Below are 25,611 nucleotides of genomic sequence, written 5' to 3' on the forward strand. Positions count from 1 at the left end.
ACTGATTTATTACTGCTGTTAGGACTCTCTTCCTCTCACTCAGGGCAAACATACAACAATACAGCACACACAAAAATAAGTTCTCTATTATTCACAACAAAGCAATAGCATATACAGAGCAGGGCCTGCCTACTACAAGCCAGCATGGACTGTACATAACAGGGGAGCCTTAGGGGGCTGGTGGATCACGAGTTACATTTCGATTCTGATACACTGGATAAGAATCTCATCCCTTACTGATGGCTGAGTTAAACTCCATGGGAGCTGTGATAGATATGACCCATTTTAGTGGTCTCCCCAGAAATCATACTAGAGAAGAATTGAGCCTAAAACCCAACACAACAGTTCACTGATTTAGAAATAATAAATACAAACTTCTTCAATCTAAGGTGGGGAAGTTGTCTTTTCTGTGTGTGTGGAGTCACATTACTTGAAGAAGTCAAGGTTGCCAGACTGTACTCACTGGGACCACAACATGGCCATGGTTAGTTAGGCCTTAGTCAGGTTAAGAACCTTCCACGAGGGGCAGCTAGGTGGCACAGTGGATAGAGCACTGACCCTGGAGTCAGGAGGACCTGAGTTCAAATCCAGCCTTGGACACTTATTAATTACCTGGCTGTGTGGCCTTGGGCGAGCCACTTAACCCCATTGCCTTGCAAAAACCTAACAACAACAACAACAAAAAAATAAAAAATTAAATGAAAAAAAAAGAACCTTCCACGACCTGTCTCAATTCTTCAAACAAGGGGGCAAGTTCCTTTTCTAGGCTGACAATCAGTCCAGTATTGGCATTTCTGCTTGCTATGAAACTCACCACCAATGGCAACCGATTGAACTGGACTACTTGGTATATGTTATAATAGCAAATGATGCTTTTATTTTTTGAAAGTCCAAGTTTGCTGCCCTGGTCTGTTGCAAGTGCAAAAGTTGACAGGAAACCAGGTCTCAAAGCATGCTCTGGAGCATTATCATTAGCCACTTTGATAACCGGCACTCCATCTCGGTCTGAAACTACAATGGCGTGAAGACCTTCAACACTTGGTAACTTTTTGTACAGGAATCTCTTCAAATCATCCGCCATGAGGAGACCCTTCCTCCCGCCGGTGGGTCCCGCACCCGGCTCCGGCTGCCGAAGCCGCAGCTGTCCTCGGCCCCCGTCACATGACTGCCGACCCCTCCCCTCTCTTTCATTTTTAAATGGACAATAAGTTGTTTAGGACCGGAGAGATGGGAGTCTCTGGACCAGACCTAGGAGCAGAAGTTTGCCTTTCTGTGCTAAACTTCCTAGGGCATTGTAAGTTCGATTCATCTGTATAAACAGATCTAGCTAAATTATGTATAAAAAATATTCCTTCAGTGACAGGTTCATGCTTATGAAGTTCAGTCATTTGTTCCCCTACTATGATCCAATCATTCATGTCACTGGGCATTCTTTCTATTACCCAGGGGGATGCTTTATAAACTACTGCTAAATATTTCCTAATATTTCTGATTTGTACTGTACAACCCTGTTCTTTAAGGCTTTATATAATAATCTTATGTGCATGTTTTTATCCAAAGCCCCTAATACCTGTCCCATGATAAGAATATTCTTACCTCACCAGTCCATAAAACTGGGCTGTAGCCGGAGCCCTCCTGGATCCCCGAGGCTGATCCACCCTGTGGTTGAAGTCCTTCCAGGATCTTCCTCTACCACATTGGGCACCAAGTGAAATGAAAGGGTGCAGCAACTACCTTGAGTTCTTTGACCAGCAAAGAACTTGTTTTCAGCTACAGAGAAAAGACAAAAGACAAGAGCCTCTTTTCCTAGGAACAAAAGACCAACAGATCACTTTATTGAGTATCCTTAACTTCTATATATCTTCCCAATGTCCTTGGACAGCACAAACATATCTCTTGAGATAATCAATGGGAGTCAACCATACAAAAAGATCATAAAGTTGCTTGCCTAAATTCTTGTCATACTTCCTTATCTATAGTTTTGTTATAATCCTGTTACCTCAGGATGAGTCACTTCCTGGGCAAACACAAAAGTAGGAGAATGAAGATGTCCCAAGATATCCAGCCAGCAGTATTGCAAAACAGAGGGGCAAGAGGGTCTTGGAGACCTTTGTCTTTGATGTCTCACAGCTGTGGTCCTCAAGGATCACTAACAACTTCCTCAAATAAATGTCTTTCTAGATTTCTTTTTAAGAGCAGCTACCTAGGTGACATAGTGGATAGAGTTTGAAATCAGATTGACTGATCTTCTTGAGTTCAAATATGGTTTCAGACACTAACTGAATGACTTTGGACAAGTCATTTCACCCTGTTTGCCTGGGTTTCTTCATCTGTAAAATGAACTGGAGAAGAAAATGGCAAACCACTCTAGTGTCTTTACCAAGAAAACCCTAGATTGGTCTGAGCAAGAAATAAAGTGTCCTAACTTTTTTTTTTAAGTTTTTGCAAGGTAAATGGGGTTAATTGGCTTGCCCAAGGCCACACAGCTAAGTAATTATTAAGGGTCTGAGACCAGATTTGAACCCAGGTCCTCCTGACTCTAAGGCCAGTGCTTTATCCACTACACCACCTAGCCAACTGTGTCCAAACTTTTAAAAAATATAATTTGAGGGAGTCAGTTAGGTGGCAAAGTGGATAGAGCACTGGCCCTGGAGTCAGGAGGACATGAGTTCAAATCTTACCTCAGATGCTCAATAATTACCTAGCTGTGGGACCCTGGGCAAGTAATTTAACCCCATTGTCTTGAAAAAACCAAGACAAACCAAAAAATTATAAATTTGTGTCAATTGCTGGAGAAATCAATGATTTTTAAATTCTTTTTTGATTTGTTTCCCAGGTAAATGACAAATAAAAATGTCAGATATTTCCTATTTTTTCTTTTACAATTTAAAATTTTTTTTATTATGTTTCTCATTGACTCAGTAATTTGTGAGTGCTGTATTCTAGATTTTAAGGAGTCTGTTGTTTTTAAGTAATAACTAGATTTTGTTGTTACTCTTTTTTAATTCTCCTTTGTTTTTTATTATTTATTATTTATTTTATTTTTCTTTTTTCTATATTTAATATTTATTTATTCTCATTTTGTACAAATAATGTTTTTTATACATTAATAAAATATTCTTGTTTAAGAGTAAACAAAATACCCCCTTCCCCCAAAAAATATAGATTTGCTTGAGCGATAAAGTAAAGGGTAGAGAAAAAATCAAAATTAAAAAAATAATAGTAATAATTGTAGGTATGGCCAGATGGCGCAATGGATAGAGCACCAGCCTTGGAGTAAGGAGCACCCGAGCTCATATCTGGCCCCGTACACCCAACAATCACCCAGCTGTGTGACATGCAAGCCACCCCAACCCCACTGCCCTGCAAAAACCAAAAAAGAAAAAAAAGGCCAAAATTAAATAAAATAGTAATAATAGTAGGCGTGGCTGGGTGGCAGACAGAGCATTGGCCCTTGATCCAGGAGCACCCGGGTTCAAATCCGACCTCAGACACCCAACTATCACCCTGCTATGCAGCCCCAGACAGGCCACCCAGCCCCATTTGCCCTGCACCCCCCAAAAAATAATAATGAAAAATGTGCTTCAGTCTTTGTTCCAACACCAACAGCTCTGTCACGGGCAGATCACATTCTTTATGATGAGTAAATCACAAAAGTTACTTCCATATTTTTCCACCATTGCCATTGCTGATTGCAACTCCCTCCTTTTGTATTTTTCCACTACCATGTACTACATTTTTTCTCTCCTTTCACTCTGACTCTGCTGTAGGGTAGCTGAGTGGTGCAGCAGACAGATAGCTCGCCCTGGGGCCAAGAGGCCCTGAGCCCACATACCACCCCTTAAGCCCAGCATCCACCTAGTCTAAGGTCCCTGAGAGATAATCCAATCCCAGCCCCTTGCAAGACGTAAAAACGTAAATGTGTTATATCTGACCACTCTCCCCCCATGGTCCATCCTCTCCTCCATCACTTACATTTCTCCCCCTTTCCCCTGTCCCCCTTCTCTCCTTCTTACTCCAGATGCCTATACCCCATTGAGTATATATGCTATTTCCTCGCCTAGCCACCTCTGATGAGAGCAAAGATTCCCTCATTCCCCCTTGCCTTCCCCCTTCCATATCACTGCAATAGCTCATTGTAATGAAGAAAAATCTTATTATATGAAATATCTTGGCCTATTCCCCCCTCTCCTTTTTCTTTCTCCCATTACATTTCCCTTTTAGCCATTGACTCCATTTTTACAATATATTATATCTTCAAATTCAGCTCTCTCCTGTGTTTCACCTATAAAAGCTCCTTCTACCTGCTCTATTAAATGAGAAGTTTCTTATGAGTATTATCAGTATCATTTTTCTATACAGGAATACATGTAGTTCATCATCATTAAATCCCTCATATTTTACCCTTCTCCTTCCCTCTCTAGGCTTCACCTGAGTCCTGTATTTGAAGATCAAATTTTCTGTTCAGATCTGGCCATTTTAACGGGAACATTTGAAATTCCCCTGGTTCATTGAAAGTCCATCTTTTTCCTGGAAGAGGACATTCAGTTTTGCTGGGTAGTTGATTCTCAGTTGCATTCTAAGCTCTTTTTTGCCTTCCGATATATTATATTCCAAGCCCTATGAGCTTTTAATGTAGTTGCTGCTAAGTCCTGTGTGATCCTGACTGCAGCTCCATGATATTTGAATTGTGTCCTTCTGGCTTCTTGTAACATTTTCTCTTTGACTTGGGAGTTCTGGAACTTGACTATAATATTCCTAGGGGTTGTTTTTTTGGGGGATCTCTTTCTCAGGGGGATTGGTGGATTCTCTTTGTTTCTATTTTGCCCTCTGCTTCTAGGATATCAGGGCAATTTTCCTGTAGTAATTCTCTGAAGATGATGTCAAGGCTCTTTTCCTGATCATGACTTTCAGGTATTCCAATAATTTTTAAATTATCTTTCCTAAATCTGTTTTCCATATCAGCTGTTTTTTCAATGAGATGTTTCACATTTTCTTCTAATTTTTCATTCTTTTGGTTTTGAAGTATTGAGTCCTGATTTTTACTAAATTCATCAATCTCCTTGAGTTCTGTTCTTTGTCTGAAGGATTTGTTTTCCTCAGAGAGTTTTCTTATCTCTTTTTCCATCTGGCCCATTTTGCTTTTTAAAGCATTCTTCTCCTCAATAACTTTTTGAACTGTTTTATCCATTTGACCTATGCTGGTTTTTACCATGCTATTTTCTTCAGCATTTTTTTGGATTTACTTGACTAAGCTGCTGACTTCATTTTCATGTTTTTCCTGCTTCTCTCTCATTTCTTTTCCCAGTTTTTCTTCTAACTCCCTCATTTGATTTTCAAAGTCTTTTTTGATCTCTGTCATAGCCTGAGCCCAATTTCTGTTTTTCTTGGAGTCTTTAGATGCAGGAGCTTGTGCTTCCTCATCTTCAGACTGAGTGTTTTGATCCTTCTTGGGCTCATATGCAAAATATTTCTCAATGGTGTTCCTCTTGTTTCTCTGCTTGCTCATTTTCCTAGCCTAAGCCTGTTTTTGGAGTGCTTCCTGAGCTTTTGGGATACTTCCACAACAATCTCAGTGTGTGAGGCTCTGTCCTCCCTCCTGGTCAGTGAATGACCGCAAGTGCACCCCTCTGCCACAGAGCTAAGGGGGGGCCCTGCTGTTCTATGGGGGGGCCTAGACTGTGATCAGGATCTGAATGTGCTCAGATCCCCAGAGTCCTGTTCCAGGGGCAGAGGACAGAGCTAGGCAGTCTCTCTCTTCTCTCGCCTCCCTAGGTTCAATGGGTTCATGCCCTGGGGGCTCCTACTTACTGGCTCTGCCTGGTTCTGTTTCCTGGATCTGGGCTGCTTGCTGTGTTGCTTGCTGTGTGCCCTGAGGGCTGGGCTTCACATGCTCTCTCCTAGCAGAGGCCCCCCCACTTCTGTTCCCCCAGGTTGTACCCAGTGCTCCCTGGGGCTTCCTCCGTGAGGCTAAAGTTCTTTTGCTCTGGCAGGCCACCCCTCCAACCCCGGGGAGGAGAACCTTTCTGCTCTTCTCCAGGTTACCTTGAGTTGGAGAACTGCCTCACTGGTCCCTCTGTGGGTTCTGTCTCTTGAAAATTTAGAGCCCTTAGTTTGAAGATTTATGAGAGAGTGTCTAAGACAGGATCTGCTCTTGTCACCATCTTGGCTCCTCCCCCCCATTTGTTATTCTTGCTGTTGAGTCATTTCAGTCATATCTGTCTCTTTTTGCCCCCTTTTGGAATTTTTCTTGTCAAAAATATTGAAGTAGTTCACCAGTTCATTTTATAAATGAGAAATTTAGACAAACAGGGATAAATGACTTGCCCAAGGTCATATAGCTATCTGAGGTCAGATTTTATTAGAGCCCTATCCCCCTATGGGCAAGGGAGAGAAATGAAATTTGTACACAGACAAGGTTGCTAGCAGGACAACTAGCAGAGACATTTATTGTCCAACCAGTCAGAATATTTAAGGATAAAAACTACAACAATAAGTCAGAATATCCCAGGCTCTGCTCAAGGCTGAGACCCTTGGCTCGATATTTTCCCAGGAAGACCAGATATGTCTTTATCAGGCAAGCAGTTTTGATAAAACAGAGGTCCTTGGAAAACTTCTGCAGAAGGGTCACATGAGCTCAGAGCAAGTCAGATTGACCTTTTCCTGAATTCCTTCTGTTATTCTCAGCAAGAATTGACATGAGGATGAATCTTCTTGATTCTAAGCCCAGTATAGTGATTCCACTATGATACCGAGGTGTCCCATAATAACCAGAACTGCTTTCTATTCTAAATGCTAAATCTTCTAATTCTTTCCTCTAGAAATTCTATTTAGTTTTTTATCTCTTGCTTTCTGTCTTCTATGAATTTATGTTATCCTTGTGGATATTTTATTTTTTCTTTTGGGTCTTTGCTTGAAGTTCTTACAATATTACTATCTCTTTCTAGACTAAATTTTAGGGGCATCTCTAGATCTATAATAATTCTTTATAGTAACTGAGTCTATGCTTTATCTCTGCAGTCCCCCTTCATAAACTAGATTTTTGTCAGGCCTAGCCTTTAATGCATTTTCATGTGGGATGGTTTCACCTCAGGTCACCTGGGTTCCTATACTAATTTCCACCTCAGTGATTAGGCTTCTATGATAGACTGCCCTGGGACTTGATTGGTCTTTGCTTCCTTACTGTAGTTTCTTTTCCATTTCCACCCCACCCCCATAATATGGGATGGTTCAGTCCCTCCTCCTTTTTCTTCTGGGATTGGGAGTAACTTTCCCTAAAAGAAATTAATTTTGTCCTTTGGATTTGATTGGCCATGGCTTCCTGGTCACCTAAGAATGTTAAAAGTCCCAGCCACATGAAGTCTGGACTGACTGAACTGGTGGTAGACTCCTGAAGAGGATGTAAGTTACCAAGTCATAGCCTGCCTTGATGATTGGGACCAGTTTCCATATGTTGAAGAGGAAGGTACCTTCTAGGAAGGCTAAGTGCCAAACACACAGTTCTTGTTTTAGATAAATTTCAATTATGGAAATTCAACTTTAGATATATAATTCTCAAAGAAAACTGCATTTCTTCCCACAAAAACACACGCTCTAATAAACCTATGGTATAATTCTCTCTTTTCTTCCCCTCTGCTTGGGCTTATCTTGTCTTCCACCTCCCTCCGCCCCCATCAAAAGGAAAATCTAAAAAAAAATCCTTCCAAATGAAAGCAAAAAGGATGCACCTAGAGACTGCCATTGCTGCCCCTATCCCTGGATCTAGACTTAGCTTGAGATCTCCAGTAAGAGTGGGTCTTTGCCTCACTCTACCTCCCATGTGTACTGCCTCATGTGTATCTGCAATCTGTTATTGTATCTATCCTCGACACCCTGTTACTTGTCCTCTCCTGTCTTTGTCCATGTCCAACCCTGAAGCTTCTGCTTCTCTCAACCCCTATTTTGTCTAGGCAACCCCCCCCATATCTGATTACACTGAATGTTCCTCCTTCTGCTCTAATTTCTTTGTCTTGGAGGTCCCTATGTGTCCATGAATTGTGAGATAACCTTCCACCCTAGGCACATGGGCCCCTTTCTAGTCTTCCTCCCTTTCTTCCTTATGTCTGGGGACAAATTTGAATTATGTAAAAACACTTTCTGTAGAGGTTTACATATTGGTACACAAGCAACAACTGTGTGTATATCTTCATTATAGAGCCTTTCCATGTCACACCAAGGTAAACCTCCTTTTCTTAACTGTCCAATGCTTTTCAAGCACCTCATTTCATCCTAACAACAAATCTGAACTAAGAGGGTATTGATTTTAGAGCTCCTGAATCTTTGAGGATGAGAGGGCCAAATTTTCTGGGCTTTTGACTATAATTCAGGACAAAAGTCTACAAACACTGGAATATTCTAGGTTGAGCATCCCTGCATTGAAATGGTCACTGCATTGGTCCTATGGTCATTCCAGGTGGCTTCCAAGGTTATACCTTGGGTTTTCTTACTTTCTCTGCTCCTCCTGCTTACAGACACAGAGTCCTTCCATCTACATTTGTCTCTGGTTCTGCTGGAAAGGCTTGTTTGCCTATGCCAGTATAGACTTTGTAGACAAGCCTAGTCACCTATTGTTCATGGGCTTCTAAGTGATTTTTTTTGGTACAGTTGTGGCTTGGTTATTATATGCTGTAGTTTCTCATTGGATTTCTTGATCACTATTTAGTCTGGTACAATTTTCAAGTTTTTGCTGGAGTAGGTGTGTGGGATCTGCCTCCTATCATTTTCCTTGAAAGTTTACAAAGTCACTTCAATAAAATACTCAGCTTCTGATCCCCCAATATCTTGAGTTCTTTATTCTAGTTTACATTATGTTTAATGCCAACTTTCCAACTTGGATTGCCCTTTGCAAGATCTGTCTCTTAGTTTTGTAAACTTCAACTCTGTTTTCCTCCTTCCAGTTTTATTTCTTTGGCTCTAGACCAGGTCTTGATTCATTGATTCTACTTAGCCTGGACTCTGTGCCTTATTTGTGTAGATCTTATTCACTATGAACTTAACAGAAAACTACAATCTTCTGGAGGACACAGACTGTTCTTTTTATCTTTGTTTTCCAAGCCTCCAACAAAGATCTTTTTCTTTCAAACCAAAATTTTTGTTGAATTGAATTGAACTGTAGAACTGAGCTGAGCTGAACAGAATTGAATTGAATATGTTAAGGACCTGTGTTTACATTAAGGAAAATAAGGTATAAAAAAATCCCATCCAAAAGGCCCTCAAATATGACTCTCTACTGCCTCCTTCTGGATACTGTTTTGAAAATAGGTAAATACCATCACAGCCCAGGTTCCTTGTTTAAATATAACTTCAATGGTTTCTTGATGACTGGATGCAATGAGTGCTATCACTCATATAGTATGAGGATATTGATGTGTGGCTGAAAGGAAGGTAAAATAGACATCTCAAGTTTCTTTTCTGCCTACCCTTCTCCAAAGAAGATTATTTCCTGTTGGGAAGGGAAGTAGGAGATTAGAATCAGAATCTTGGCTTTTTGGGTTTCCTCAGGAAGAGAATACTAGGATAGAATTATCTGTTTCCATAAAGATTATTAATTATGGGGAAATGGTTTTCAGATTCAGGGTAACTTTTTTTTTTTTTAGGGTTTTGCAAGGCAAATGGGGTTAAGTGGCTTGCCCAAGGCCACACAGCTAGGGAATTATTAAGTGTCTGAGGTCAGATTTGAACCCAGATCCTCCTGACTCCGTGACCAGTGCTTTATCCACTGCACCACCTAGCTGCCCCTCAGGGTAACTTCTGATGGCTGTTAATTAGGAAGGAGTACCCAAAGTTTAAATCCAAGCTATCTTCCACCAAATACTAATTTTTCTATGTATCCATGTAAAAGGTGACCAAGCTAGATGGCGCAGTGGTTGGAGCACTGACCCTGGAGTCAGGAGGACCTGGGTTCAAATCTGTCTTCAGACACTTAATAATTACTTAGCTGTGTGACCCTGGGCAAGTCACTTAACTCTACTATCTTGTAAAATAAACAATAAAAAAGACAAAAAAGTGACCAAGAGATTCATTATCCAAGTAGATAAATGGCAAAACAGAAACTAGAGAAAATATACAAAGGAGAATATTCACCAGACAACAAAGTATGAAAAAGCTCTCTCTTTGGAAGCAAGGCAACTCAGTTCAACCAAGAAAAACAATTTTAGTTCTCACTCAAGAGGAAATGCCTTGAAGTCTCCAGAATATAAAGCAAAGGGTAGGGACATGATGGAGAATGCCAGGTCTTCTCATGTCAGCTTCTTCCTTCCAATCTGATTAGTAGGGATTAGTAGGGTCCAGCTTCTCTTTTGATACTGGAAGCCAAAAGTCATTTTAGAGAGACTCAAAGAGAATTCACAGAGCCTCAGCTCTTTTCTCTGTCCCTTCATGAAGGTATAGGGTATTGATCTCCATCAGAGGAGAGTTCCAATGTACTCTAAGATTCAGGTAAGCTATAGATCAAATGAGTTGTTTTGAGGATTAATTGAGGTACTTGTAAAAACAAAAAACAACACTTAGAGTGTTATATAAATGCTAGCTATTATTACTCTCCAATTACTCTTCCCATTTCACATAGATTTCTACCCTGGAACTGATTCAAAAAGTGGACACCTTAGGGTCTTGTAAACCATAAATATTATATAAATGTAAGCTATGTTTATAAGGATAGGGATAGGCACTGCCATCTGTCATTTCACTGGTATAGGAAACTTTCAGATGAGAAAACTCTCTCAACCATGTAAACTAGCACCTTCTCTGCAACTTACAGTCTTAGAGAGTTGAATAAAGCATAGAAAAGTTAAAGTGACTTACCAGGGTCACATGACAGTACTTGTCAGAGGCAAAACTTGAACCAAGTTCCCCTGTCTCCAAGGCTAGTTCTCTATTTAATATGAAACTTTGCCTAAAACTATTAATTTAATTATCATTATTATTTGCAATTATTTATTGTATTGTTACTATGACAATTATTTACTATTATTGTTATTATTTATGAGGCCTTCATAGTCCTGCATCAAGTTTCTACAAACTGGATCATTACCCTTTCTTCTAACTGTGCAATCTGCAATCTCCACTTGTCTTAAAGTCTCCTGCTTAATCTAGTCCACTTACTTTATTCTATAGATAAAGAAATTGAGGCTGATAGATGCCATGATTTGTCCAACACAGGCAAAAAAGTAGTAGAATTAGGATTCTACCTTTTCTTCTAAAAATGAGGGGAAAGTTCTTCTCATACAAATGTTATGAGAAATAAAAATGCTTGGGACAGCTAGGTGGCACAGTGGATAGAGCACTGACTCTGGAGTCAGGAGTACTTGAGTTCAAATCCAGACTTAGATACTTAATAATTGCCTTACTGTGTGACCTTGGGCAAAACAAATTAACCTGCTTGTCAACACTGACTGGCCAATTTTGTAACAAAGTTAACTTGAAGAAACATTCAAAGTTTTATTTTTATAAGCTTATATCATGCCACTGTGCTTCTCCCCAACTTCCACCCCTGCTGTGAGGTAAGGTTTCTTCTTCCCCATAAACTTCCCTTCTGCTAAGGAACAGAAGCAGTTTCATACCTAGTAGTTACCTGATGCTGGAACTCCTCCAGGAGGGCAGGATAAGAACAATGCTGAGGATAGAAGAAATGGGTTCCAGAGGTTGTTCCAGAGGGATAGGTGGTGGTAGAGTTGGGGTCTTTTTATGGGTAATAATTCCTGTGAGTTTTCTCAGTCATCCCCTTTCTTTCTTTCCTTAGAACCCCAGGGTCTGCCTCTCTGTTTTTCTTCTTCCCCTTCTCTCCTTCTTGCTTTCAAATCTGATTTCTTTTCCCTGAAGCAAATATACAGACCATTTCTGTATTCTTTTTATTTTTTTCTCAGTCACGCATAAAAATGTTTAACATTTGTTTTTGGTTTTGGGGGGGGGTTTGCAAGGCAATGGGTTAAGTGACTTGCACAAGGTCACACAGCTAAGTAATTATTAAAGTTTCTGAGGCCTAATTGTAACTCAGGTCCTTCTGATTCCAGAGTTGTTGCTCTATCCACTGTGACACCTACCTGTCCCTATTTTTGGTTTTGTTTTGAGTGTTTGAGGGGATTTTTTTGGCATTTTTTTTTAAATTTTGAGTTCCAAATTCTTTTTCTCCCTCCCTTCCCCACCCCTCTTCTTGAGAAGGCAATCAATTTGGTATAGATTATACATGTGCAGTCAAGCAAAACATATTTCCATATTAATTTCTGTTTTCTAACTAGTAACTAGTCCTTGGGTGGTTTACACATTAAAGAAGAAAAGGATAAAAACTTTTCTGATGGTGATAACTAATGTGGATATAGTACTTTATGCATATCATTGCATTTGAAGTTCACAGCAACTCATTGAGGTAAATACCACTGCTGTCCTCATTTTACAGGTAAGGAAACTGGGAGACAGTAAGTGACTTGTTCATGGTCACATAACTAATAAATAGTGATTCAAATTTATGTGTTCTGGACTGTGTTAAATACTTTGTCTACTACACTGTGCTCTCCTTTTGGCATGGTGCCTATTCATGAAAACTTACTGAAGCCATGACCCTAAGATGTCCACTTTTTGAATCAGTTCCAGGGTAGAAATCTATGTGAAATGGGAAGAGTAATTGGAGAGTAATAATAGCTAGCATTTATATAACACAGTGTCGTTTTTGTTTTTACAAATACCTCAATTAATCCTCAAAACAACTCTGTGAGGTAGGTTGAATTATTATCTGAATTTTACAAATGAAGAGAGATCAAAGTTAAATGACATACATAGCCTGTATGTATCTAAGGTCAAATTTGAACTCAGATCTCCCTGACTCTAGACCTAGTACTCTATCCATTACACTACCAACTCCCTCTGATTTGGGAGTGAAACCCAGAAATTAAATTAGGAATTAAAGCTGGAGAGATAAGTAAATCAAAGAAAACATATATCAGTTTTAAAAAAATTTTCAAATGTGGACATCTCCTCCTGACTCCAGGGCTAGTGCTCTATCTACTGTGCCACCTAGCTGCCCCCTAGACATCCCCAAAAAAGAAGCTGGTGATTTCATAACAATTGCATACAGAATCTCAAAGGGAAAAAAAATTGATTTTTCACAAGGACTACATGAATGCTTAGAAGAAATTAAGCAGATTTTTAAAAAGGAGCAAAGCATATGGTAGAAAGAACAGGAAGGAAAACATGTAGCTTAGAATAGAAGGTGGTAAAACCCAGGACTACCATTTTACAGAGCTAGAAAAATTAGTAACAAAATTCATCCAGAGGAATAAAAGGCAATGATTATCAAGAGAATTAAATTTTAAAAAATGCAAAGGAAATGAAGAATACTATCCATATCCAGAGAAAGAATTATGGACTTTGAACAAAGACCAATTACTATTACCTTCAATTTAGGAAAAAAACCTGTTATCTTATTATGTAATTTTACCATCTCATACTTTATTTTTCTTCCTTAAGGATATGATTTTTCTTGTCATTACATTCAACTGAGATCAATGTATACCATGGAAACAATGTAAAGACTAACAGAATGCTTTCTGTGGGGGATGGGGGGAGGGAAGCAAGAATGGGGGAAAAATTGTAAAACTCAAAATAAATAATAATAAAAAAACATAAAAATTGCAAAGGAACCTGGTCTTACTAGATCTAAAACTATTATAAAGTGGCAATCATAAAAACTATGGTATTGACTTAGAAATAAAGGAGTGGATTAGAGGAATAGTTGAGGTATAAAAGAAGCAGTAGTAAATGACTATAGCAATCTACTGTTTGATAAACCCAAAGACTCTAGCTTCTGGGATAAGAACTCACTATTTGACAAAAAACTAGGCGTAGACCAACATCTCACACCCTACACCAAGATAATTCATAAAGGATAATGGGTTGAAATGGGTAAAGGATTTAGACATTAAGAGAGATAAGGAATAGTCTATCGAATGTTTAGAACATGGAGAAGTTTATGACTGAAGAAGAGATAGAGAACATTATAAATTACAAAATGAATAATGTGAATCTTATAAAAATTAAAAAGGGTTTGCACAAATAAAATTCAATGCAACCAAAATTAGAAGGAAAACAGAAAGATGAGAAATCAGTTTTTACAGCTAGTAGTTCTGATAAAGGACTCATTTCTAAAACATATAGAAAACTGAGTCAAATTTATAAGAATAGAAGTCATTCTCCAATTGATAAATGGCAAAGGATATGAATAGGCAATTTTTATATCAAAAAATTAAAGATGTTTATAGTCATATTAAAAAAATGTTCTGGGGTGGCTAGGTGGCACAGTGGATAAAGCACCAGCCCTGGAGTCAGGAGTACCTGGGTTCAAATCTGGTCTCAGACACTTAATAATTACCTAGCTGTGTGGCCTTGGGCAAACCACTTAACCGTATTGCCTAGCAAAAACCGAAAAAAAAAAAGAAGTTCTAAATTATTATTGATTGGTGCAAATTAAAAGAACTCAGAGGTATCACTTTACACCTATTAGATTGGTTAAAATGACAAAAAAGGAAAATAATCAAGGTTGGAGAAGTTGTGGGATAACTGGGACACTAATATAGAGTTGTGAACTGATTCACTAATTTGGAGAGCAATTTGGGACTATGCCCAAGGGGTAATAAAACTGTGCATACTCTTTGATCCATCAATCTTATTTCTAGGTCTATATCTCAAAGAGATCATAAAAAAGGGGGAAAGACCCAAATGTACAAACATATTTATAGCAGCACTTTTTGTAGTGGCAAAGAATAGGAAATTGAGGGATGCCCATCAATTGAGGAATGGCTGAATAAGTTTTGGTATAGGAATATGATGGAGTACTATTGTTCCAGAAGAAATCACAAGGGGCCAGACTTTAGAAAAGCCTGGAAAGACTTGCATGAACTAATGTGGAGTGATATGAGCAGAATCAGGAAAACATTGTACATGTTAAAAGCAACATGAGATGAACAGTTATGATAGACTCAGCTCCTCTCAGTAGTTCAGTGATCAAGGACAATCCTGGGAGCCCTGTTATGGGAAAATACCATCCACATTCAGGAAAAAAACCTAAGGATTCTGAATACAGAGCACAGCATTACCATGTTCACTATTTAAAAACTTCTTTTATGTTTTCTTTCTTAATCATGTTTTTTTCTCTTAGTTTTTATTCCTCTTTCACAAAATGACAAATATGAAAACATGTTAAACTCAGTTTCATATGTACAACTTATATCAGATTATTTGCTGCCATGCGGAAGGGGGAAGGAAGCAGAAAAATGTGAAATTCAAAAGCTTGTAAAAGGATAAATGTTGAAAACTATCTGTGAATGTAAATGGAAAGACAAAATGTAACAAACCTTACCCAGGAATGAATTCCCTGAAAAAGAAAACAGATGAAAAAGAAATCATATTCCATGAGAAAGCAAGAATTATTAGAGCAAAATATAAAGTTTATAATAAGCAGAAGAAAATACAAGATATCTGTTGAAAAAATTCATAAACATAAGCTACCCAAATTTTTTTAAACCAGAGGACAAAGTAAAGTTAGAAATTATCCACTGATAACTTCCTTAAAGGAACCACAGCCAAAATTCAGAACTCCCATTAAAAAAAAATTAGTCCAACCATCCTGATCCCCAGAAGATCAAAACAGGGATCACCAGCAAATTTTTTCTGCAAAAGGTTAGGTAGTAAATATTTTAGGCCTTGCTGACCAAAGAACAAAGTGAAAAATATTATGTATAAACTTACATAATATGAGAGGGGAAAATACCTCGTTTCCACAATATCTTATGTATGAAATTCAAAACATAATAATGAGGAGTTTACTAATGAGAAGAATGTAATTCTTTTTGAAAAGCTCGTATTACTTAATTGGTTTTCAAAATTATTGCTTCCTATCATCAAAGTTAGTTGCAAATATTCATCTGTAATGCTGATGTAATGAACATCTCATCTTTGAAAATATCTTTTCATACAGATAGGTACTTCCAAATAGTGATGTCAATCTACTAGTATATGAGTATATTTAACTGAATATATTAATTGTTTGGAAGGTATATTTGAAGAATTCTATTACTTTTGCTTGATTTTGCCTTTTAATGTGTCATTATATTGCAACTCAATCATTTCCAATTGAAAATGGGGTAAAAGTTTCTCAAATTTACAATTAAGTAGATTTTGAAATTTTGAAATTTCTTTTGCACTTATACTGATCTCTGAAAAAAACACTTCTGGAACTGTAATTTCAGTTTGGAAAATTTATACACTGCATATTTGTTTGGGAATCAAAATCTTTAATTTTTGACAAGTATAGGAAATGTATAAAGCAACTTTTGAAAACAACATTAGTTGTTTGATTTGAATTTCCTGCAGCATGTTTTACATGTGAGAACTTTTTATCTTGTAATTTTCGGTTGAATTAAGAAAAATTATTAATTCTATAGCAAAAATTATTTTTCAAAGTCATTCAGTGTCAGATAATAGTGGTGCAAAAAAGTTTTTTAATTCAAAAAGATTTCAACCTCAGTTCTCAGATTTTTTCCTTTTTCTTGTTTTGATATAATGGACATGTAGTAGTGGTAATAATAATAATAATAATATCTATTATATATTTTTTAGAATATGTATTCTGTTTAGTCCTAGGTGGCATACTCTTTAGAAAAGATATTGAGGGGCGGCTAGGTGGCGTAGTGGATAAAGCATCGGCCCTGGAGTCAGGAATACCTGGGTTCAAATCCATCTCAGACACTTAATAATTACCTAGCTGTGTGGCCTTGGGCAAGCCACTTAACCACATTTGCCTTACAAAAATCTAAAAAAAAAAAGAAAGAAAAGAAAAGAAAAGATATTGCTATGCTGAAGAAAATCCAGAAAGGGATCACCAGAATGATAAAGATCAAAGATCAGTAAACAGACCACCTCTGGCTTGCCATCTGTTTTTGTATGGTCTACTAAAAATAAATTTGTATGTACCATACACATATACACACATATATGTACATATTCATGTATATCCATGATTTGGTTAAAGACATAGAATGATAACACAATTATGATTCAAAAAATATTTTGGACAGAATCTAATAGGATGAAATTTGGAATTTTATACTTAAGTTTCCAAAAATCTATTTCACAAGTGCAAAATGAAGTCAAATTGGTTAGACAATATTTGTATGAAAAAAAGCCTAGGGGTTTTGGTGTACTGCAAACTCAATATAAGTTAAGTGTGATATCTTAGCCCAAAAGGTAATTCAATTTTGAAATGATAAATTCATTGGTACATGAAACATTTATTAAATGAAAAGGTAGAAGAATAGTCCTATAATTTACTCAATAAAAGGCTAAAACTGTAATAATAAAAATGACCCATAAACCTGGGTCATACTACCCTGCAAATGTTCAGTGTCTATCAGGTGATGACTTGACTTTTGAGTGAACTGGATTTAAGTAAGGCAGAGTTGCACAAAATTGTCAGCCTTACTCTCTTTCAGAGTTTGAAGTCCAGGGGCAAGACAAAGGTCAGAATGCCTAGCAATGGTCCAAGATGCAGTGAATAACCTTGGCATCTTGGATATCTGATCAAGCTCTACTCACATGAGAAAAAAAAGCCCATAGATCTATCTAGTAACAGATTTGCAAACAAAAACATTTTCCTCATTATCTTCCAAATAGACTCCAGGTCCTTTACTCTATCTAGCATTAACCAGCTGCCCCATCATAAATAATATAAATCACAATAAATATTATGAACTTATACTATTCTTTTCTTTCTGGATGAGATTTTCTTTCTGTTTAGCCCTTTGTTCTATTGCTATATGCTGATGTTTGAGATGAGATGCTCTTACATCTTTGCTACTGCCATTGATAGATTTCCCACTAAATGATAGCTGCCATGTGATCTTTTCTCTATCAGATCTTTTAGGGCAATGCTTCAGTGTTCCAGCATGAATTGGGGGGGGGGGGTAAGATAATGGAACAGGGATGGACTATAGTCTAGTTTGGCAAGAATGCAGAATATCTAAAACTTTTGGAATATTCTATTCCAAAGAGTTAATTAAGCCATTGATGGAATGATAAGACCAAAATGGGTGTCAGGGTCAAGAAACAGCTTCTTCCAGAAAATTCAAATTTGAAATACATGTTTATATACACACAATATAATATGACATATATGACATGTTATATAAATAATAAAAGACATACAATTCATGTTTCTTGTTTTATCCTTGGATTCATATATATGGGAGTAGGGAAAATTTAGCTGGCAACCTTTCTCTCACTGGCCTAGAAGAGTCTATAGTACAGTAACTCGGGCTAAAACATCCCTTAGATCATCAGCCATCTCTTGGCAAAAGAGGATAAGATATATAGAAGTTGACCTTTTATTTCTTCTTTCTCTGGGTTTGTCACTTAATTTCTTAATAATTCTCTTAGGAAAATTTCTGGCCCAGTAAATCTCTGAACAATAGACACGCCAATCTTATTCTAAGGTCCTCACCAGACCATTTCCTACACCCGAGAAATCACATAGGGGCAGCTAGGTGGTGCAGTGGATAGAGAGCACCGGCCCTGGAGTCGGGAGGATCTGAATTCAAATGAGACCTCAGACTCTTCAATAATTGCCTAGCTGTGTGACCTTGGGCAAGTCACTCTTTTTTTTTTAAGGATTTTGCAAGGCAAATGGGGTTAAGTGGCTTGCCCAAGGCCACACAGCTAGGTAATTATTAAGTGTCTGAGACCGGATTTGAACCCAGGTACAAGTGACTCCAAGGCTGGTGCTTTATCCACTATGCCACCTAGCCGCCCCGGGGCAAGTCACTCTTAACCCCATGTCCTTAAATAAATAAAGAAATCACTTCTGGAGCAAACCTCAACCCCAGCATTAGGCTGCAGGAAACAATGGCCAGGTGCGGCTGACCCACGACGATATTAAATGAAATGGGCGTGCACATCAGGCAGTAATGCTCCCTTAAAAGCTACCCGGATCCCACAATTTAATTGTAAAAACTGCAAAAATTGCAACTTTTCCTAGAGAAAGTTTAATCCTCCGGGTACCGCAGCGAAGTACAGCATCTTCTCTTCCCTTCCCTACACTGTAGCTCTTTTGAAGGGCAAGACTTCGTGGCGAGGTAGTCTAGATCTCCGAGGAGCAGGAGGGGTGGTGGTGGAGGTGGGGTATAAAAGAAATAGGTGAGGTTGGGCAGGGGTGCCGCCCCGGGGCCGGCAGCCGTAATTCAAAGAGAGGTTCCTGCAGGCGGAAACAGAGTATGCCGGAGGCTCTAAGCAAGCTGGGCAGCCTTTTCCGAGAGTTTCTCAGGCTCCGGGATGCAGACTTTTGTTAAGCCCTGGAGCCTGGGAGAGGTGGGCGTACAGATCTCCCTGGGCAGTGGTTCTGTTTACCCCTGCAGCCGCTGCCCCGGGCCGAGCCAACTCCGCAGTGCGGCGATGTGTGCGGGAGAGCTGGAGGTGGCTGGGTCTGCCGGGATTGCGTAGCCCCATCCCCCCAGTTCCGAATTGGGACTCTATGGCTCCAGGCCTTTTCAAAGGCTCCACCTTCGGCTCTTCTAGTGTCCCTCTTCGACTCTCTTTTTCCCCTCTTCCCCTTTGTTTCTGCCCCCGCCTGTGCATTGTTTCCTTAATGTTGTAGAATGAGCTCCAGAAAGTTCCCCATAGAAAGTTCATTGTATTCTGACTACAAATCTGAACTGCTGCAGTATGGGACAAATTTGGGACCAAGATTTATCCTACTCTCAATTTTAATATCACATATCATATTAGTTATGATTTAGGGAATTTCACTTCAAGATCCCTTTTCTCCCTGTTCTGGGTTGCAGCGGCGAGTCCCCTCCAGTAAGGGCAGCTCGGATTCTCATGGTTCTCACTCAGCATCTCACTATCTGTGATAGGACTTCACCACTGTGTCTCAGCCCAGCCAGGGACAGATCTCTCTCACCGTGCTAAGTAAGGTACTTGGATGGCCAGTCCTGTGGTGCCGCTAGGAGGATCAGAAAGCAGAACCCCCATCCCTCTGGTTCCAGGAGCTAAACTCCGGGGCTGCGGAGAGACTGCTTAGAAACCTGAAAACCAGCAATGGAAGCAGAAGCTTTCTCTAAGATTACAGTGGTAGTCCGTGCTGGGGTCTCACCAGTTTTTTTTTCCCTTTGATCACTTCAACCTTGTGTTGCAGTGGGGGGATGAAAAAGGCTCTAGTATCAGCACTAAATTCAAATTCTATCTCTGTTATTCGTTGGCTGTGTAGACTTTGGATTCTCTGTACCTCAGTTTCCTCATTTACATGGCATGCAGTTTTAGATCTAAAATCCCAGTAATCTTTGGCTCTAAATAATCTTATGAACCCTGAGGCCTGTTAATATATGAGACACAGATACAGTCAGCAAAGGGCCAGGACTTAATGTCATTCTTTTCTTCAGAGAAACTTCAGAATTTTAGAGTCGGACTTCAGCCAGTATTTACCCCAATTCATATAAATAATTTCATATATATATATATGTATATATGTATATGTGTATATATGTGTGTGTATATGTGTGTGTGTGTGTGTGTGTGTGTATATATCATCCCTGACAAGTAAAGTAGACATATTGACCTTGAATAAAGACTTCTTGCTTGGGGAGCTTCACACCTAAGTGGTTGTTAATAAGTTTTTCTTACATTGAGCTGAATTTTCCCTCCTTGTAATTTTCACACATACTGGGTGGGAATGTTGTTGGTTAAGCAAACAAATCTAGCTCCTTTTCCTCATTCCCTAGTTCTAAACAACCACCATCCTTCTGACTCTTACAGCATGATTTCTAATATCATCACCACCCTGCTTGATCTCCTCTGCTTGTCACATGACATTAAGGCTTGTCTAGTTCATATTCCCTCCTTAATTTTACAGATAAGAAAACTGAGACCCAGAGAGTTAAGTCAATATAGGATCTCAAACTGATCATAATTCCTCAAATGTGGTCTGACCAGGACAGAGCACTTTCATTTTCCCTGGTCTGAGCACTATGTTTCCATTAATACAACTCAATGTTATTATTAGTCAGGTCACCTTGTTGAATTTTTGAACTTTCAGACTACTGAAAGCCCCCACCCCGGGATGTATCATTAATAAAAATTATTTAATTTTTTCCAATCCTGTGAAATAAATCAGTGTCTTTGAAACACCTATCTTTTTGGCCAACCCAGAAAATGCTAAGCCAAGAGAATCCTGGAAAAATAATCATTTGATTGGGAATGGGGGTGATTTCTTAAAATGTTTATTGTTTTAACAGATTGGGGTCTGGAGTTCCAGGGTCTCCCATTCTCCAGGCCATGGCTATGTGTGAGTTCCAAGGAAACCAGAGCAGCCTTGGTTTTTGGCTGTATGATATGATCGGCAGAAATTCATGTCCTGGAACACAGAGATGTTCAATCTGAAAAGACAAAAAAAGAGACTAGAAAGATTACCAGAGGAGAGCAGACCCAGAGCAAAACTTCTGGATGCAGACCTGCCTCCATCTTCTTAGGAAATACCTTGAGGCTGAAGTGTTCGAACCACAGAAAACAGGTATTAGGAAATGGGGTCCCTTGACCATCTGATGAACAATTAGAGGGAAGACTGTCTCAAAATCTACAGCAATTGTTTTTTGTCCACTTTCTGAAGCTCCCAGTCTCAACCCCCACCTCCAAACCCCAACCTATGGGTCGAAAACTTGGCTTTTAAGGAAACTTGCACTACTTACTATCACTTAGGTGTGTCCTACCTGTAGCAGCAGTCCCTCGGGGCACATTCTTTAGCCTGGCCCCCAAGTCAATTTGGCTGTTGCAGTTCATTGCTGAGGAGGGTTGCATTGTATTCAAGAATGGGTATTGAATTCTGGATTTGGCCCTGCTGAGGCCCAGAAGAGCTAAAAGGTCAGACACCCTTGCCCTAGATCCTTACCAAGTCTCAGCTTCAAGGCCACGTAATTGTGTTTTTTTTTGGTAGGATGCTTTGTTTTCCCCTCTTGTTTTTGAGTCTTATCCATCATTTTTGATGGGGACCTCCTATGGGTAAATACTGTGTCTCCTTCATTAGATTAGGAGCTAACTGATTTGGAGAATAGAAGTTATATCTCTTTTCCTTAAATCTCCCATCTTTGCTTCTGAATTCGGGAGTTTTTGACTCTGGAATGTTTAGTTCAAAGTAATAGTTGACATTAATTCTGCAGGAAAAAGGGTATATTTAGAGGTCTAGACCCCACTTTGGACACTGGGGTTCTGTAGACTCAGAGGGCAAAGGATTTAGGAGATAGAAAAATCTGATGTTTAATCTGGTTTCCCCTTTCAAGGATTATTTATTAAATTCTTGCTGCAAAAAGATTCATCCTAGGAGATATAGATTCTGGCCTTTCTCCCCACAGTCTTTTCCTTAGGGCCTTCAGTAAGAAGTCAATTCGAAGATGCCAAGCATTCAGTTTCTACATCCCAAACATCACCCTGACATGGCTTCAGGATGGAAAACCAATGAGCAAAGGGCTCCAGGAATGGGCATAGGACCTATCAGAGCCATGTGAATGTTAAGGTCCTGTCTAAAGAAGAACTCAGATATGCTTATTCTGGGAAACACTTGGGAAGAAATAGAACTTTCTCTAAGACCTGGGATGAGTAGCAGGGATGGAGCCATAGGAGAAAGGAAGATCATAGGGTCTCAGTCCTCTTGGGAGAAGGATTAGTTGTCTGTCAAACCCCTCTTATCTTTCAGAATCACACCAGTCTAAACTTCCAGTCAGGATCATTTTTGGGATGCTTAGTCACTGTACTGATCCTTTTGGAAACGAGTGTCTTTATCTGAAGGAGCTAGAGAAAGAAGAAAAAGAACTAAGGGGAATAATTGTGGGAAAGAGTCTGCCTTTGACCTGGATTTCTGCCACCTCTCCCCTTATTTTTCCTCCCTGAAGATTCTATTTAGACTGTCCCTGCACATCCCTCCTTTCTAGGAAGAAGCAGTTGTCCTTGGTTGGGAATAGAAGAAATTGTTAGCCAAGAGTGGACCTTCCAGGTCTCCAGAGAAGAGATATCTGGGTTTTGGGATGAGAAAGTCTATGGCCCTAAAGCTCCAAGTCATTTTATGTCCTTTCCTAATTTACCACTTATCTTTCCCTTCTTCTTAATTACTTCCCATCAAAGTGGATAAAGGAGAACAATATTTATCTCTGCTAGATGAGTGAGAGGCAGGGGAAGATAAAGGGGTTAAAGCAGAGCTTCAGAGAAAATGACTTGTTGCCCAAAATATGGCAAACATAGGATATGATCCTAGTCTCTCAAGTCCTAGTTGCATATCTCTTCCATTCTATTGTCTTTTAGTAAATGAAATAATTTATATAAAAAAACTTTTTAGGACATTGTAACACTATTTATTTGAGCTTCCAGTTCTTCTAATTCTTCTTTTAATTCTTTTCCTCTTCCTTCATTTTCTTCTAGTTCTTTTTTTTTTTAATGTGGAAGTCTTCTTGAGAGAAAATAGAAAAGGAGTGGGGTGAGAGGAAAGATTCTGATTGCATTTCCTTAGCTTCTTCTCATCAATTTTTTTCTTTCTGACTCCTAGACAATAATTAGAGAGCTGATTCCTCTTTTTGAGGTAAGATGAATGAGGGAGGGGAGCATTTTGTATTAAAGGATATGTGTTACTAGGTTGGAAGAGTAAATCATAGAGGAATAAATCTGATATGGGCAGACATGGGGATATTCTAAGGAGTTCCTTCTAATGGATAATGACTGACTTCAGTTTCATCATTTCTCCTACTTTTCAGATACACTAAGGATCAATGGAGTTAGGTTTTCCCACCCTCGTCCTTGACCCAGCTGGTCTTGTTGTGACCCCAACTTATTTCCTTCCATTCCGCCACACTGACCTGCTTTGACTAGGGCATCTGTGGGATTAAAAGGCAAAAATACCAGCCTAGGCATTCTTTCCCAAATTAGTGTGTGTTCCTGTCCATTCTTTGTCACCCAGTAAATTCAGCCTGAGAGGCTGAATTCAAAGCTGATGGAGGAATGGATTTCCTCTCTTTAAAAAGCTACTACTCTCTGTTTTCTCTTTGTGAGTTTTCATTTTATTTGTACCCCCCCCCCGCCCCATTTGTGTTGGGATATTCTGACTTTGCACTTTAATAGAACCTTGCAGGAAGAATTTCTGAGGTCAAGTTTGATTTGCCTTTTCAACTTTTAGGGGATCCCAGAACAGTTAGAGAGTGAGGATCCTGGCTCTAGTAGACAGTGGCTGACTCATGTTCCAATACCTCCTGAAAGATCCAGAAACCCTTACCAAGGATAGCATCCTAGATTTGATGGGATGCTGTTCCACCTCAAATTCAGTATGATTTGTGGAAAAGGAGTATCTGGAACTTCTCTTTAGTAAGTGATGAGAATACTGTATCCCTGGGGTTACTTTCTCTTCATACCCCTCCAACAATCCAGGGACCTGGGTGATTTCCTTTTTTTTTTCTATCTGGATCACATAACATTCATTTATGTCGCTGTCCAAGCCCTCCCTTAAGATTTCCCCACAGCTTTTTTTGAGGAGGGGGAGATAGTTCTTATTCTGAGATCTCAATGTGTACAGACCTCAGTGGAGCACTCATAAATATCTTGCTCTCCCCCGAATTCTGGTATCTATATAACCTTTTCCAAAATACTTTTGTGTGATAATTTAAGAAGGCATTAATTGTCATCTAAAAAATTCAAGGATTTGTGGGAGAGAGGTGACTTGAAGATATTGCAGAACAGGATTGTAGGGACAGATAGGCAAATTTGTCCATCATGGACCCAGGATATTTATTTAAGCAGAGAAGCTCATGGTATGGTGAAAATGTGGTGAACTTGGAATCAGAAGACCTAACTTCTAGTCCTGACTAAACTACCTACGGACTTATTAACCTGGGTCAGCCAATTAACCTATGTTTCAGTTTCCTTGTCTCTATTCTGAGGCTAATACTACTACTTGCTTTTACTATGTAGGAGGCTTTTTGTGGGGCTCAAATGCAGCTATGCATAAAGTGATTTTAACATAATACATCTGTGAGTTTATGAGGTATAGGGCCAAGAACCCTAGCCTGCTAGCCTAGAAGGCATGGCATAACTTTTCATCTCCATCTCATGCTCTTCATCTGTAAAAAGCTTAACAATATTCTAACATAATTAGATAACCAATTATTGTGGGGAAAGGTAGTTGAATATTCTCTGTTATAAAGGTGAGGGCCTAGACAGAGCCCTGATCTCCTCACCACAGGGGACCCCTCCCTTCCCTTTCCTTCTCTCCTGGAAGACAGATCTATAGACTGTAGGACTGATGCATGACAAAGAGATTTAGATGGCTGAGGGGGAAAGGGAGGTGAGGATGACCGGGGAGGGGCTCCAACTCCTTCCTCTGCTAGGATTCTTCCACTAACCCCTTTCTTCCATTCATTCATCTTAGGCCTATAGAGGAGGGGAAAAAGTGAGAAGAATATGAGTCAAACTTCCTAACCTCCAGAGGCATGTTACATCTTCATCTTCAGGTTGAGTGACTAATGCTTTACTAAAACAAGATTTTGGGATAGAGTTGCACACCCA

The 25,611-nt window shown here is 39.2% G+C and overlaps 2 protein-coding genes across 2 annotated transcripts in view; one reads left to right on the top strand and one right to left on the bottom strand.

The window, feature by feature from the left end:
* Positions 1-220: 220 nt before the first annotated feature.
* LOC141489606 (ragulator complex protein LAMTOR3-like) lies at positions 221-1,147 on the bottom strand. Its single transcript, XM_074190148.1, has 2 exons — positions 715-1,147; positions 221-513 (listed from the first exon to the last, which is right to left on the bottom strand). Exons 1-2 carry the CDS (start codon positions 1,079-1,081, stop codon positions 506-508), a joined length of 375 nt encoding a protein of 124 aa, XP_074046249.1. The 5' UTR covers positions 1,082-1,147; the 3' UTR covers positions 221-505.
* Positions 1,148-21,421: 20,274 nt separating this feature from the next.
* The window catches only part of POU5F1 (POU class 5 homeobox 1), a 28,150-nt gene continuing 23,960 nt past the window's right edge, over positions 21,422-25,611 (top strand). The window contains exon 1 of the mRNA XM_074236743.1: positions 21,422-21,586. The gene's annotated coding sequence lies outside the window, so the exon portion shown is untranslated. The remainder of the gene's footprint in view (positions 21,587-25,611) is intronic.

The sequence above is a fragment of the Macrotis lagotis genome, chromosome 5 (assembly GCF_037893015.1).
Source record: "Macrotis lagotis isolate mMagLag1 chromosome 5, bilby.v1.9.chrom.fasta, whole genome shotgun sequence".
Taxonomy (NCBI): Eukaryota; Metazoa; Chordata; class Mammalia; order Peramelemorphia; family Peramelidae; genus Macrotis; species Macrotis lagotis.